Raw genomic sequence first — 17,806 nt, 5'->3', positions numbered from 1 at the left:
GAGACAGACCGCACATGTCCAAACCTACCGACGACGCTTCCATTAAGCTAGTCGTCAGTTCTCCTGTCTTCAGTGAGGTGCTTTCGTAGCCCCCGATGCCCGCTTCTGTGGATTCATAGGCCACCACCAAGACCCTTTCAAAGTCTGGTATGCCACAAAACTCTTCTTCGACTAAGGATCCTGCGGTCATCTCTACCTTGGATGGGTCCGGAGCCACTGAGCAGGCAACGGCTTCTGAGGAAGTCCTTTGCACTACTGATTCTTGACACAAACCGACGTCTTCTTTCACGACTACCGTTCTTTCAAAAACTGCTGAGTTTTTTTAGGCCCTTAGTATGAACCACACCCAAGAAACCGATGACACCATCTCAGTCACCTGCTTCCTCACCTCAGTCTCAATTGCTTAAAATGGCAGAAGACCTTATCATGCTGATCAGGGGAAGCCAACCTACCCCCTCCAAAATGAAAAGAGATGTGTCCCCTGTAGTTTTGTCTGAACAAGAGTCAGATGACTCTGATGCATCTGAATATGAAGACATGCAACTCCTCTCTATTTATGAGGATTCTGATCCAGAGGATTCCATCCCTTCCGCATCTCCACAGAGGATTTTTCCTTTGGGGAAACCCTTCATACCTTAAGGGAGCATTTCCAATGGGAGAGTCAGGACTACCCTCAGTCTAAAAAGAGACTCAGGGAATTCTTAGATCTTCCACAGCACAGACCCTTGGCCATCCCCCCAGTCCTGGATGTTGTGGAGGATGTTTTCGTGGAATCCAGTTTGACTCCTGACACCCTCCCTCCTGCACCCAGAAAACCAGACATGTACTACAGAATCCCTGACTCACACAAATGTCTTTTTAAAAATCCTACTGTTGACCCTGAGGTAAATTCTCAAGGGCCTAAAGGGATTAAAGCAACCTCTGCTAAGAATCCCACCCCCTCAGATAGAGATTCCCGAGCACTAGACAGATGGGGTAAAAAAGTATACGCCTCAGCTACTCTTGCTATCAGGGCATTAAATTGTCAGTTCCATATGCTAAAATTTCACAAACATACCATGGAACTCCTCAAACAAAAAAATGTCTTTCTTTTCTGCTTGTGTAGAATCTAGAGTTACAAGAGTTAATGCATTCTGCAAGTCAAGTAACTAAACACACCTTGCACTGTGGTTTTGATGCCCTAGAAGCTTCTTGCAAGGCACCAGTCACTGGATCTGTCATTAGAAGGCATGCACGGCTTAAGGAACAGCCCTTGCCAGACCATGTCAAATCTAAATTGTTGGATACCCCCTTGTACAAAGATAACTTATTTGGCACTAAGGCAGAAGAGGTCTAAAAAAGATGGAAGAAAAAGCAAAATCTATGCAGACAGTTAAGGATTTCTACCAGCCGACACAATATAACACCAGAGACTTGTAAATAATAAACCGGCTCAGCTCCCCAGACACTGCAAACTTTAATAGACCAAACGAGCAAAAAAAAACACATAATAATTCTATACATATGAACAGATAACTTAGCGCGTTCACCCACATACATAGTCAGGCATCATCAGAGTAAAAAACCCTTCATATTTGTTGCATTTAAAGCTATTAGTTAAAACACACCCCTCTAGGCAATCAACCCCTACTAAAAAACAATTTATAAATTAAAGTCACAGGAAAACATCACTCATGCTTGTTTAAAAGCACTGTTACTTATAACTAGAAAAAATATTGTTCAACTAAAACACAGACATTTTAAAAAACCTATATATAAACATGTTTGTGTAAAAGTAGTAAATACAAATAATAAATAAAAAAAAAATAAATAAAAAATAAAAAAATAATAATATAATACTTAACATTCTTCAAACAAATGTAGATTTGCACTTTAAAATACTATTATTTTTTATTTTTTCTAGTTATAAGTAACAGTGCTTTTAAACAAGCATAAAAGTGATGTTTTACTGTGACTTTAATTTATAAATTGTTTTTGGTAGGGGTTGATTGCCTAGAGGGGTGTGTTTGTAACTAATAGCTTTAAATGCAACAAAGATGAAGGTTTTTTTTACTCTGATGATGCCTGACTATGTATGTGGGTGAAAGCACTAAGTTATCTGTTCATATGTATAGAATTATTATGTGATTTTTTGCTTGTTTGGTCTATTAAAGTTTGCAGTGTCTGGGGAGCTGAGACGGTTTATTATTTACAAGTTAAGGATTTCTTACAGGTCCAGCAGGCATTGTCCCACCATGCACTGGTCCTTTCCTGCTCCCACTAAGCCAATCCAGCCCAGACCCCGGGAAACCAGACCCCCAAGACAGCAGCTACAGGAAATGCAGAGATCAAAGCAGTGGACTCCCTCCACTTCAAAAACAGGAAGTTTTAAGCCACCCCCTTATGGTAAGAACTCACAATGACTCACCCCCCCCCCCCGCCCAGCTTCTCTTACCCCTAGGAGGAAAACTCTCATTTCACACAATCACCTGGGCCACCATTACCAATGACCACTGGGTTCTCAACATAGTGTCCCAAGGATACAAATTTTCTTTCCACAACCTTCCTACTCCAAAAGGGTTCCCAGATCTACCTCCAAACCAGTGGGCAGAGGTGCAAAAGCAAAGTCATCTCCCTGCTCTCTATGAGGGCAGTAGAGCATGTTCCTGCAGAACAGAGAGGCCAAGGTTTCTACTCCAGACTTTTTCTGGTACCCAGAAAAGAGGCCACCTGGTGCCCCATCCTCAATTTATCCACTCTAAACACCTTCCTGGTGATCCAAAAATTCAAAATGCTCACCCTCCAGTAGTTGCTACCCATGCTCTCCAAGGATGCTTGGCTAGCCACCCTAGATCTAAAAGAGGCCTACCTCCATATTCCTATCAGGGAATCATGCAGGAAATATGTCCGTTTCAGGGCAGGATCTCAGCACTTTCAGTTCTGTGTGCTTCCCTTTGGCTTATCTACTGCTTCCAGAGTTTTCACAAAATGTCTGGCTCTGGCCATTACCTTTTGGAGACAAAGGAATATCCAGATTTACCCATACATAGACAACTGCCTAATTCAGATAGACAGCTAGGAAAAGCTGTTCAAGCACCTGGCCTTTGTAAAGTCCCTACTAACCTCACCAGGGTACACAATCAATCAAAAGAAATCCAAACAGGTGCCCACCTGAAGGATTATATTCCTGGGAGTAAGCCTGGACACAGTATCCCAGATGACATTCCTTACACCAGAAAAACAAAATTTCCTGACAGCCTACTTCTGTCAACTAGCCACCAGATCCCAACTATCTGCAAGGAAGATCCTGCAAGCTCAGGGGTTCATGGTATCTTGCATACTACTCATTCCATATGTCAGCCTGCATATGAGGAAACTTCAGTGGTACCTAAAAAGTCTTTGGTGTCAACACTGTCAAGACCTGGAGACACTTATACCTAAAATTCCTTGCCTCAGAAAAGATTTTCTTTGGTGGGCAACAGCATGCTCACACAATGAGGTACTAACTTTCTCACCACCACCACCCCCCCCCCCCGCCAATCAGACCCTCACCACAGATACATCAGAGTATGCTTGGGGTGCACACCTGGATGTCAGGTGCATACAGGGCCAATGGAGCCCACAGCAAATCCCTCTGCACATCAACCAAAAAGAGATGATGGCTGTCAAGCACGGCTTGATAGCTTTCAAGCCCCTTCTCTCCCCAGGGGCTCTCCTGATCAAAACAGAAAACACCACTGTAATATGGTATATCAACAAGCGGGGGGGGGGGCACACCTACCCTCTATGCAGGCTGGCCATGAACCTTTTGGCACACAGCCTCTGCCATGCAACTCCACCTGTTAGCACAATTCTTACCAGGTTCTCTCAACTCTCTGGCAGACCAATTAAGCAGAAATCTTCTGGACCCACACAAGTGGCAGCTCAACAGAAGAACCTTCACCCTAATAACTCAGAAATGGGGCACCCCAAAGGTCGACCTCTTTGCTTCCCACACCAACCATCAGCTCAGCAAATTCTGCACCAGGGAGCATCAATGCATGGCTTGGAAAGTGGATGCCTTGTCCTTCCCCTGGGTCAATCTATTGGTCTATGCTTTTCCTCCACTACCTCTCATCACCAGGGTACTGCTCAAAATAAAGGAGGAAAAACCAAGGACAATTCTTATAACTCCAGACTGGCCTCGCCAGCACTGGTACCGCTTGCTGCGCAGCCTGTCCCCACTGCCACCATGGCATCTTTCTCATATTCCAAACCTCCTGACCCAGAGGGAAGGGGAATTCATGCATCCCCACTTGCAGACACTCAGTTTGGCAGTTTGACTTATTCCCTAACCCCCGATTAATCTGCCATCCTCAGTAAACAGGTTTTAGATGTTATACGTGAGGCCAGACTCTCTAGCACTAGAAAGTCTTATGCTGACAAATGGAAAAGGTTCTGCACCTGGATTCAGGCTAAGGGAGCCAATATGGCACATGCCACCCTCCCTCTCATCCTGGATTACTTAGTTGACCTACTACACAGTGGCCTCTCTTTTTTCTCTATTAAAATTCATGTCTCTGCTATCTCTGTCATTTTCCAACTGAGCAGCCCCTTTTTTCACACCCCTTTATCAAACAGTTCCTAATAGAGGCTAGCAACTTGAGGCCACCCAGAAGAGCACCAACCCCAGCTTGCAACCTTAACTTTGTGCTGGAAAAGCTCACCCTGCCTCCCCCTGAACCAGCTTCTTCTATAGAACTAAAATTTCTCTCCTGGAAGACAGCTTTCCTTCTGGCCATCACTTTAGCCAGAAGAATCTCCAAGCTGCAAGCACTCATGGTTGTGGAACCCTTCATCATCTTCCATGCTGACAAGGTATCCCTCAGGACTAACCCATCCTTCATGCCCAAGGTGGTGTCCAGTGTGGATCTCAACCAAGCCATCCATTTGTCCACCTTTTTTCCTAATCCCCAGAACAAGGTGGAAAGGATCCTGCACTGTCTAGATGTGCACAGACAGCTCAAATTCTATCTAGATAGGACTAAATCCTTCAGAAAGTCTGATCAATTCCTGGTTAGCTTTGCTACAGGGGCAGAAGGCAAAGCCATCTACAAACAAGCCATTTCCAAATGGATAGCACATTGCATCCATTTATGCTACAAACAACATGGAAAGCCCCCCCCCCCCCAGGGGGTCAGGACTCACGACACCAGAGCAGCCTCCACCTCTGCAGCTTTCCTCAGAGGAGTCCCCACCAGAGACATCCTGGAGACTGCCACCTGGACATCTGTTCACACTTTTACCAAACACTACCACCTGCCTCTCTTCTCCAAATCCAGGGCAGGGTTTGCCTCTGCAGCCTTGCAGGATATCTTATTCAGCTCCTAGTTTCCTTGACTGCCTCCACCCATTTCCTCAGCTTTGGGAATCAACCCAAATGTGATGACTGCAACAGTGAAACATGAAGAACATATTACAATTGTGTACACTTACCATAAATATAGATGTTCGAGTGTATTCACTGTTGCAGTCGTGGTTTCCCTCCCTCCATCCCCCCTTTTTTCTTCTCTTTCCTCATATTGGTATTTACTTTCTACTGGTGGGGTTCTTCCACCAAAACCTGGCTCCTACTTGGGGAGTCCTGACAGGTTAGGGCAAGAAAAACTGATGTAATGGCATTGGCTGCCTTACTGTATACTACTAATGACCTGACATCAGTCCTGAAGTGACAGCAACTGACGCAGAAATACTAAGCCTCTGGTATTCCGGCTAGCCGAGGGCTACCCTGGCAGGGATAACCTAAATATGATGACTGCAACAGTGAATACACTTGAACATCTACATTTATGGTAAGTGTACACAACTGTACTTTTTCACTGTTTGCAAAGCTATTTTTGCTATTTATACAGTTTGTTGAGTATTTGCTGGTAACTTTCACGATTGCAAAGCAATCTTTTCTGCTTATTTTGGTTTGCCCACCAAGCAGTGTTAAAATAACTGATTTGTTTGCTGTCTAAAACATTTTTTAGTGTCACCTTGCTGTTTTTATGCTGTGTAAAATATTTTTTTAGTGTCTTGCTGCTTTCTTCTGATGTGCTAAACATTCTCTAGTGTTTCCCGAAGAAACTAGGGTAGCTGGTAGCTGTAGCATAGTTCAGATACAGGTTTGCTGTATCTGAGTCTGTTTGTAGTGGTTGTTTGTTCTGAGCACATTTTCCAGGCCATCTTTCATTGGAAGGGTCCTTTCTGTATTCTAGTGAGAGAAGTGTGCTGATTGGTCTAGGGCTTGGAGTAAGCATCCACATTGGTCCTTTTGAACATTTTTAAAGTTTTTTCAAGTTTTTAGTTTCTGGTATATAAGCCCTTGTTTGCACATTGCTCAGCACCATGCACTGCTGCTCAGTTGTGCACCATAGCCAGACAGATAAATGCAAACATTTTCCCCTTAGATACAGATGTAGCACATTAGTGTAGCCTTCATCCTTAGTACTTTTCCGGTCAAAGAAATACTGTTAGTGAGCTGTGCCCTATTAAACCATCAGCATTAAAAGCCTCTGCAGTAATATCCATCCACTGATCACCTCCTTGATCTGATCTGAAAAAAACCCTCTTCGGGATAACAGTTCTTGAGCATTACGGACAGTTGGACTACCCTTGTTTCTCCTGCCAACCTTGCCGACTTGGGTCTCCTGAGGCAGTGTAGCAGTTGCCTCATGTACACTGACAACCCTCTACTAATAACCGACTTTAGTGCAAAGTGCAAGAGATGTATATATACCAAGAATCTTGAATTCCTGCTCATTCACCCTCAAAACAGCAACATTGAAGAGGTTGTCAACCCACCCACCACTACTCATGCACATAGTACCACTACTCATACATATGTTACGCATCAAGCACAAAAATCAACATACACAGAGGTTCTCTCAAAAAACTTACTGAAACACCAGACCTCCAAAACACAAGACTGCTACAACTAACCTGGTTCTCACAGCACCCATGACACATAGTAACACCAGTGTCTTATCTACTAAGCCTGTAAGGCATAATACTCAAAAGACAAATTTTCTTGTCTTTGGAGACTACATAGTGAGACACATGGTTGTCCCACTCAGTAGGTTGGACAAGGAGAAAGTCATGGCCAGCTGCCTGTCCAGTGCCAGGATTTGTCATATCCATGCACTCAGGTCTCATAGCAACAAGTACCATTATGACTCTGTCATAGTTCATGTTGAAGTGAATGACCTGAGATGTACCTCAGCGGACAATATGAAGATTGACATGACTGAGCTTTCTGAGTATATGCCCCAGGAAGGTATTTCTCTAGCCTTGAGCAGCAAGGTCTCAAAAACAAACTTACCGACAGGAACTTTGCCAGTCGTAACAAAATAAGGGTCATGCCGCTAAACGCTAGGAACTTAAACAAAAAACTGCACATCCTGGAAGCACTTCTATCATTAGAAGATGTACATATCTGTGCAGTCACAGAAACCTGGTTCAAGGCCTCAGAAAGTACCTCAGTCTTGCAAGGCTACAACACCTTCCACACCTTCAGACCACAAAACACATGTGTAAGAACCAAAGGAGGCAGCATTTCTATCTATATTAATGATACATTCACCTCCTATCTAGTTAGACTGGACAACTCCTTGGAGTTAATCCAAGTTTGGGTTACTGTGGGTACGAACCCCATTCAAGTCATAGACAGTTATAGATCCTTCTCAGTGGGTCATGATGCACATGAAGCCTACTTGACAAAACTGGAATCAATCCAAATATTCCCAAAAACTCTGGTTATTGGAGATTTGAATTATCCCACTATAAGTGGGAACCTACTCTAGCTCTAACTCACTAGTGCAAACGTTCCTCAACTTTATTAGCTCAAATGCCCTGGAACAAATTCTTCTTACCCTGACAAGAGGGACAAACATAATAGACCCAGTACTCACTGGCATGACAAACAGATGCACTGCCACAACTGTTGGACCACTCATTAGTTAAATCTGACCACAAATTAGTCACCTTCGAGCTGGCACTAACACCAGAACTCACAAAGTGTGAAGTCAGACTAAAAATCTTCAGCAATACTAACTATACCCTCCTAGGTGAACTTATAAATGCATTCCAAGCCCCACCCCTAGCTGGAAGTGAGAAGCACACCAAAGCATACACTAAAGCCTTGAACAATCACTTGCATAAGTGTATGGATTCAGCTGTACCAGAAAGAGTCAAAAACAGAGCCCCGAGTAAAAACAAGCCATCATAGCGGACATTTCAGCATCAACAACCTTTACAACAAATGCAAAATGTTGCTGTCAAAGAAAGCAAAGGTGAGGCCCCAACAATAGAAAAACAGGCAAATAAGACAAAATGTCAAATCTTCTAAGGGCATCTTTGAGAAAAACTTAGCAAGCACAGCCACAGATAACTATAAGGCCTTTTACAGCCATATATGTAGCCTAAAAAGTAGAACCCAAGCATGTGCAGAACTAGTGACGAATGGTATCACACACACTGACCCCACAGAAATGTCAAACCTGCTAGCAGATAGGTTTGGTAAAAAGTTCATTCCCTTATCTCCTTCAGGCTTATCTCAGACCTTGCCCCAAACTTCCGCCCCACCCTTCATATCTGAAGAGCAGGTCATTTAAAGCCTTGTCCAAGGCAAAAAATACAGCCTCTATGGGACCAGATAGCATCCCAGGCTGTCTTCTAAATAGGCTAAAACATGAACTAGCATCATCATTAAGCACCCTTTTCAATCATAGCCTAACCACAGGCTTTGTTCCTGTGGAATGGAGAACAGCAACAGTTATTCCCCTCCACAAAGGTGGCCAAGCAACAGGCCTGGGGAATTAAAGACTTATAAGCCTGAGCAGCCTCATCTGTAAGGCTATGGAACGTATCGTTATGGACCTCATAAATAAAGACATAGGTGACCTCCAAACCCTGGATCCAACCCAATTTGGCTTTGTCAAGGGCAGATCCTGTCTGTTAAATCTGGTAGATTTCTTCAAAAATGTGACCAGGACCATTAACAAGGGCAAATGTGTGCACACAGCATGCCTCGGTTTAGCAAAGGCCAAATTTAAGGGGTTGTGGCTGACCAAGCTTGTGGATGACTGCAAACTAGGTGCAATTATTGAATCCCCAAATGATGTCAGTATGTGTAGTCTTACACAGATCAATGACTGTTGTCTTAGTCATGGTCTCAAACTGAATGCAAAGAAATGCATTATCATTCCCTTTGGCAAAAAAAAAAAATGTCCCTTGACACTATCAAATCAACAACAATACCCTAACTACCTATGAAGAATATTCTAACTACCTATCAAGAATACCCTAACTACCTATGAAGTAGTAAAGGATCTGGGATCACAAGTTGACTGCATCCTTAACTTTGACCACCGTGTGTCTACAGTAGTAGGGAGGGCTTTCTACGTAGCACACTTGATTAGTAAAGGGATCACCTCGAGAGCAAAGAAGATATAGCCCCTCTATACTCGGCACTAATCAAGCCCATAATTCAGTATAACTCCCCATTTGGCATGCACCATACAAAGCACCTGCAGGAATTGGAGAGACTTCAGAGGTTTCCAACAAAGAAGATAGTGCATGCCTTACACAGAGCGATTAATGTCTCTGTCACTATATCTCTGTATCATATATACTTCTTAAGGGGGACCTATGCCTGGCTTGCAGAGTAATCTCAGACCCAAACATAATGAACTTGCTGCATCCCTAAATCTAACAGGACTAGAGCTACCTATTCCAGTGACCTGCATATGGCCTGCAACTTAAATACCACATGCTACAGGGACAGATTTGTCTTCCAGTGACTGCCATGTCTTTGTCTTTGGAATAGGCTACCAGTTCATGTGAAACAGAGTACCTGTATGACACTGTTTAAAAGGAACCTAGACAAGGGTAAGGGGCACTGTAAATTTTTACTGGGAATAGTGCTTGCAACTCTTCTGGACATGGGCAGTCATTACTAAATGCAGTCCTTGGTACTGACTAGCATATCTATGGTATAACACTGGGATGAAACAGCTAGGCTTGAAATGACCTCCAGGTTGAAAGCCTAGTAAACTCCTATGATTTATGATCCTAGTGTTTCATATAGGGGAAAATTGGCATGAAACCATAAATGTTAACATTGTCCTGACATTCATATTATACTATTGTTACTTAGAAATGTAATATGTTTTTTTTTTTTATCTTGACAGAGGGTGGCCTATGTGATGACACTGCACTGGCCCAGTAATCAAGGAGCCTCATTCCTCACCACTAGCACCAGCCAAGGATGGACACATTGGGAGGATGACAAGTACACACACAGTAAAGCACAATTTCCCTTAAGAGCACACATAGTTCACAGTCAGTTTGGGGCCGGTTTCTCCCTCTCTTTCCAGATACCCAGTAAGACTCCCCATTGGCACAGCTATAGAGTTGAGTTATTAGCTAGCGTTCCCAAGCCAAGTCCACCCAACACTCTCTCTGTCCAACCAATGTTTGTGTCCCTGCCCAAGCAGCTGACACACACACACACACACACACACACACACACACACACACACACACACACACACACACACACACACATGCACACTTTGAGATTTGATTTGTACATGAACACACACCTAGGAAAGGCTAGCACAAGTTTACTAACTATGCTCCCTTCTGCCCAGACCATAAGGTAGGTATCACTGAACCTGAACCCTTAATCAGCTACTTTAAGGCCCTTCCCAAAGGGAGACCAATCCTACTGTGTGATGTTACTATAAATCTAAATGTTAAGTGCGACCAAGGCCAAGGCTGTTTAGGAGTGGCCTATACAGTGTCACCAGATACATATGCAAGTACTTTAAGAGCTTAAATATCTGTAAACAACCTAGCCACAATTAAAAAGGTTTAAATATATTTAATAATAAATAATAAACAAGACAATATTCAATAACTCAGCACAGTGACTGCAGGGTTCAGAATAACAGGAAATATTTTAAAACAACATTACAGAACAGTCTCAAATAAATACAGACAACATCTAAACTAATCTTCACTATATTCCTATCTATATCTAAAAGAAATAATCTTTCCCTAGTTACTTACTATTAGCAAGACGCAGGCAGAAGTGCTGATGAGTGGGATGTTTCTAGGTCCAAAGCCAAATACAAAATGCATGAAATCTGTCTCTGAGAGAGTTCTTAAATTACTATCAGACATTACTGCTGGGTCAATTCAGATTACATCACTGTTTGTCACCTCCCTTCAGTTCCCAGGCTACCAGAAATTTAACAAGATGTTAGCATCTCTGTGTGAGAGGTACATATCTCTCAGAAGTTTGCCTTGAACTGGAAGTCATAAAACAGTTAAACACATTTACATTTGAAACATAGTAATTATTTCTGTTTCAAGACAATAGGAAAACCTCTAACTCTAGACATTGTGTCTCCTCTGAGCTGAAACAGAGATAACAGAATCATAAACAATTTCCACTTATTTTCTTGAGGTTTTGCAATTTAACTCTGTATGTTCTAGCATCTACCATTAAAACATACATTTGCACAGGCATATAGTTTACATCCATTTCTGTTCTTTCCCAGTAGGGTACACTGTGGTTACATTCTTGAAACACAGTGCATAACATACAGTTCTCTTACATTTGTAAGACACGCATATGAATCATATTACTATTCACAAATGACATATGGTTATTTATAAAATTCTAGATAGCTGCGCTGGCAGTGTTACATTTCCATATAAATCATATTAATATTTTCAAGTGACATATAATTATTTACAAAATTCCAGATAGCTGGACTGACAGTATTTCCCTGGTGTCACAGCCTATATTACAGAAACTAGAATGAATTCACCTAATTAGACTGTTTACAATGTGCCCCTAAAAAGGGGCACTTGTGGACTTATTCAGATAAAAATAATAATAGTAATAACTTATAAATAAGTTTACGGATCTGAAGTAGATTAACCAACATTGATTAGTTTGTTATACTGGCCCATCAACAGAAAACTTTTTTATGTTTCTTGCTTTTCACTTTCTAGCTGAGCAGCGCACTTCAGCAAATGAATCCAGTAGCTTATTAGGAGGATCTCCCCATCGCCTGTGTGGTAGGAAGGGGTCCCCATACCACACAGGTCAGCTACACCCTGCGGTTCGAGTCGCTGACCTTCTTCAACACATAAACCAGATGAAGACAGCAGAGGGATATGGCTTCAAACAGGAATATGAGGTACAGTAAACAACATATCAGTAAGACATATTATCAGCATCAAGTTGTATTATATCCATCTTTTTTCTGAATATATTATACTGACATTTGTTATGTATTGTTACCTATTGCCTGTATTATTACTGTGTGTTTTACATCTAAGGTGAGCCTGAAATAAGTGATGGTAGATCAGTGTTGTACCTTGTTCTTCAAATTTAAATTAAATTAATAAACTGACCAACATACAGATTAGTAAATATCTTAGACTTCTCCGCACATTGAACTTTTCCGATACTTTATAATGTACGTCAATGACCAACATTGTTTCAGCACACATTTCTGCTGTATTCTGTAGTAATTTATTCAATGATGTACTAAAAATCTGCCGTTTTATCATGTACACTAAATATATATATATATATATATATATATATATATATATATTTCATAGTAGCAGTGTGTTTTGGAATTACCTCCCATTCATCTTGTTTGTATTTCAGTGATTATAAACAGACAAAGTACAGTTGTGTGAGTAAACTTGCCATCGGAATAAATATTTGAATGATCACTGCTGCAGTAGCTAAAGCTATATGGCTTATATCCTGCACAGGCTATAACAGGTGGCTAGCTTCCAAGATTTCAGGCATCGTCCATGCACTCAAGTCATTAGTCAGCTCAAGCTGAGCTGACTGAAAAGATGGGTTTAGGAGAAAAAACATGCATAGCTTTCATGCCAAATGAAACAGGGAGTCGGAGTTCTGAAGGGTTATTGCTAGGAGCAATAAAAACAGATGTCCACACCCTGGCTTAAAAAAAAAAAAAATTGCAAGAAAGATAGATGGAGGGAGGAAGTGGCTATTTCGGCAATGATCATGATAACATCTACTGTTACAATAGGATTACTTAAACTACTGTACTATAGTCTTCATATTCATTACTACTACTGTTACCTAAGGTATTTTGGTAGATCACCATAGCTTAGAACTTGGAAGTGGAAAGGGACGGGACCGGGATCCCCTGGAAAATGGTCTTTGCAAATCCTAACCTAAATCAGGAGAAGGAATCGTGTTTGCAGTGCTTTGTAAAATTATGTACAGAGGACCAAGTTGCTCCTTCTAAAATACTTGTATAATCCAACCCTTTCCAAAAAGCCATAGGTGAAGCCAAGGCTGTGGTAGAAATTCCTTGACCTCTCCTGAAATAGTTTTGTTGTGGTGAGAATAACAAAAGAGTAATAGCACGATAACCATTTGGAAATAGTCTGCTTTGACACAGGTCACCCATCTTCTTATGTTCTGTCAAGATAGTACTTGAGTTATTTGTGGAGATCCATGGTATGAAATATCTTTTCTCCCTCATTATGGGGTTTAGGGAAGAAGACAGAGAGATGGATATTCTGGTTTAAAGTGAATTCAGATACGACTTTAGGCATAAAAGAAGGAATAGCTCCCAAGGAAACCCTGTCCCTGTAGAAAATGAGATAAGCTTCACTGTAAGAGCTCACAACACAGATACTGTTCTTGTAGAGGTCAGATCAACCAGTAAAACTGTTTTCCATGTTAAGAACCTCAAGTCAGCCAGATAAGCTCATTCAAATGGGACAAGAGTTAACTTCTCTAACACAAATTTAAGATTCCAAGGAGGAGCCAACAGTTTTTTTTAGTGGTCTTTTATGGACTATTGCTTTCAAAAACATGTTGACAAGAGAATGCCTTGAAAGAGGGGGATCCATGGGTAGACATTCTGAAATGGTCGACAAATGAACCGTGACAGAGGAATAAGAAAGGCCATGGGCCATAGGAAACTAACTCACAGAAATATTGTAAACCCAAAGAAAAAAATAGCTCTCAGTAAGTGCTGGTTATATTGCTGGCACCAAGTATAAAACCATTTCCATTTGCTAATTCATAATTTTCCAGTAGCAGGCTTGCTAGCCCCCATTAATACTTGCTGTACATCCTCAGTAAACATGTACCTAAAAGGTATTAAGCACCTCAAATAGTGGTGTTCATTTCTGAATAGATCCAGTCTGTGAAGAAGCTTGCAGTAATCGCCTGTGGAAAATTCTGAAAAAAAGGGGAGAACAACTGTTGACTGGATCAGAAGGAAGTTGTATCAGTGATCTTGGGGGATTCCTTCTGAATCTTTAGAAGTACCTGGGATATCAATGAAAAGTGTGGAAAAACATACAAGAACATTCCTGTCCAAGAAAAAGAAAAGGCATCTGTCTTCCATGCCTTCTTGCATGGAGTTCTGGAACAAAATTTTGACAGTAGATTGTATAAAGTGGAGGCAAAAAAGGTCTACTTGAGGACCTCCCTGCAGATGGATCAAATCTATGAAGACTGGCTGACCTAGTTTCCATTTGTGAGGTTCTGCTGTAGTCTTGCTCAGCTTGTCTGCCACACAGTTTTATTCTGAGAGTATGTAAGAAAACTGTAGAGTTAGACTGTGCTGTAAAGTTATATCCCATGCTAACATGGCTAGTCTGCATAGGATTAAGATTCGGTTCCCTCTAGCCTGTATATGTATCACTTCAATGTGGTATTGTCCATAACAAAGTAGTATTGGGGATCATAGGTGATTCAGAAAGCGTAGTTCCTTGATAAGGGCTAGCTTTTTTATGTATGTGCTTTCATCTGTCTTTGCTCTCCAGATATCTTGCACATTTATCTCCCTTATCTTTGCTACCCAAATAAATTCCCAGGTGTATGTAGTAACTGACTACTTTGAAGCAGGAGGAGAGAAGGGGAAACCTGTTATCAGGTATATTTGATGTCTCTATCAAGTGATTTCTTTCTTCACAAATCCCAGACATGGAATTTGAAAAGGTGATGGTTGTTGATCCTGGGACCAAAGGCACTTCAGATAGCATTTTATATTTCTCATATGGAGTCTTGCCAGAGGTTTCATTAGAATCTTACATGCCAGGAGACCCATAATACTGAGGTATTCCTTCTCAGTGACCGAAGTCTTATTGGAGAATCCCTGGCTTAGATCTAAATATAGATTTATTTTTTTTTGTGGAAAAAAAGCTCTTCGTACTGAGGTGCCTTGCAGATACCCTAAGAACACAAGGCCTGTGGGACAGAGTCTACAGAGACTTGAATGTTCTTTTGGAATCCCAGCATGCAAAGGAGATCTCTCACCAAAGTGAGAGATTCCTGACACTTTAAAAAGACTCTACAAACATAAGCTAGTCTTCTAAATAGCAAAAATGCAGATACCTTGTTGCTTGCAATAGGGTATAATTGGAGATAGACATGTTGTGAGCATCCTTATAGCAGTGGATAGTCCAAAGGGGAAGGCCGAGACCTGATAATGTGATCCAGACACATCAAACCTTAAGAAATGTTTGATGTTCTGATTTTAGGCATCTTTTACATCTAAGATTGCCAAAAAAACTCCAATCAGGAAGGGCATAACAGGTTGTAAAGTGAAAGCATTTTGAACTTTGGCACTATCATAAACTGGTTTATGAAAGAAAGGTCCCGAACTGGTATCCAGACATTTTCCTTTTTTAAAACCAGAAACATTCTTGAAAAAAAAATACTCATCTCAGCTGGAAAGGATTAACTGTTATTATTACCCATGGAGAAAGCATGTAGTATAGGTCAGCAGGGGAAAGGGGATTTTTCTTGTAGATATTGAATAATTGTCAGAAAAGGAGGGATTTCCTTCCACTGCCATCTGTAACGCTGCTGAATCTGTATCAGAATCCATTTGTCTGAAACAATCTGTTGCCCAAGAGAGAAATAGAGATTCAGACTTTCTGGAAGGGATAAGGGACTGACAGGGTGGGGGAAGGTGAGGGACAAGGTCCATTACATAGTAATTCTGACTTAGTAGACTGTCCTTTGTTCTTGGTAGTGGGTCCTGCTTTCTTTTTTTGAAACTCCTGCCATTGTTTTTTAAATGTCTACCTACCAGCATTTTGCTAAGACCATTTTGTTTCTTGCAAAAATTGAATGAGAAAGCAGAAAATCCCTGGAAATTTTAGAGAACCAGGGATGAAAAATCTGACAGATTCCCTATATCAGCTTACCCTCCTCATCACACCTTTTGGTACCATCTTCAACAGTAGGTCCAAAACCTAAATCTCTATCCAAAGATGAATTTAAAATCTCATTCTTTGCATCCTCTGGGAGTTTCTAAGAATACAGCCAGACAAACCTCTACAACTCAATACCAGTGGCAACAACATAGGATGTAAAATCTAGAGAGTCATAAACACATTTTAACAATGAGTAGTGACTAGAAAAATAAAAGAAATTGGACCACACAAAGCAGACTTTTCTTCACAGGAAGGAACTGCAGGTTGGGTGAGTTGTAAGACTGAGGGACTTTGTGCATTCTGTCTGCTTTCTTGGGTGCGACATGCTGGCTATCAGCAAAATCACAGATTGTGATAAACATAGCCTCTAACTCTGACAAGTCTAGGAATTCCATTTATAACAAGTTATAGTACTGTCTGAGGGAGTGAAAAACCTTAGTGTTGTCCCATTGAAAACACTGGTATATTCTGGAAATAGTCTCAGAGAAACAGCATATTTGACAGAAAGATTCAAATAATATGCTCTCCTGTGAGTCTGAATCAGAATTCTGATGTGAAAAAATTGGTATCCGTCCAATCACTTTCATTTCTAGACTCAGTAGTTTGAATCTCTTCAGGAAAGAAGAATCCCCATTTCTCTTCAGACATCACCTGATAACAAGACTCAGTAGCCTTTACAAGACCTTGATATAGACTTAATAAACTACTCCTGGCCAGTGAAACTAGAACAGAAGATACATGTTTAGTTTTCTGTTTGTTTTTGACAAGAAAGTCAAAACAAACAGGGTTATTAATGACAGCAGTAACTTGTCTAGGGATGAGCACAGCATTCTGGCTCAGGAGGGTCTCATTCTTTGCCTTTCTCCCAACACTGACACAAGTGGAGCTCTCCCTTGCCTGCTGAGGTGACCCCAAAAGCCGCAGACGACATGACTAACCCCCTGGTCCATAGGGGCTGTATGCGCAACACCACAGGGATCCCAGGAAAAAGATGAGTGTACTGAAGAACCAGCTTTGGACTCAGCAGTCATTTACCTATGGCTTAGGCAAAAATGCTAGTCTGCAGTGGTGGGAAAGGCTGTTTAGTTAATTTTTACTTTTTGTGGCTGGAAGATGGACCGATCATGGGACCAGAAATTTCTCCACAAATAAAATGGTTTTAGAATGTTTGTATGAACTTTTAAACTGTCAACCATAAAAGTGGGCTTCCATGTAAAAGTACAGCAAAGTTGCATGATAGTCAATAAAAACATATATTCCTAGCATAAAACATGCTGTTCTCAATAGGAAAGTAAATTTAAACATTAAAAATAATATGTAGAAGGTTTTACCTCAAAGGGAACTTATCTGCCCTGCAATGTAACATAACATAAGCCAACTGTTGATACTCAAAAGCCCACAGAAGAGTGCTCTCGAGTGGGTAAAAACTCTGAAAGGCTTGGCACCCAAACGTGCCTTTTTAGTCCGCTCAGCTTGAGCTGACTGTTTAGGCAGAAGGAAGGTGCCCTGAAGCTTTGAAAGTTGGCTGTCCGTTGTATCCTATGCAGGATATAACCCA

General features: G+C 41.3%; 1 protein-coding gene across 1 annotated transcript in view; it reads left to right on the top strand.

The window, feature by feature from the left end:
* Nucleotides 1–17,806, top strand: part of PTPRU (protein tyrosine phosphatase receptor type U) — a 4,710,560-nt gene that overhangs the window by 3,479,748 nt on the left and 1,213,006 nt on the right. Inside the window, exon 17 of the mRNA XM_044089740.1 lies at nt 12,028–12,215. Coding sequence (XP_043945675.1) covers nt 12,028–12,215 — 188 coding nt within the window. The remainder of the gene's footprint in view (nt 1–12,027; nt 12,216–17,806) is intronic.

The sequence above is a fragment of the Protopterus annectens genome, chromosome 1.part1 (genome assembly GCF_019279795.1).
Source record: "Protopterus annectens isolate FY-2018-M chromosome 1.part1, PAN1.0, whole genome shotgun sequence".
NCBI classification, from domain to species: Eukaryota; Metazoa; Chordata; order Ceratodontiformes; family Protopteridae; genus Protopterus; species Protopterus annectens.
Note: the sequence above shows the minus strand (reverse complement) of the source record. Positions and strands in the feature narration are given on the sequence as shown.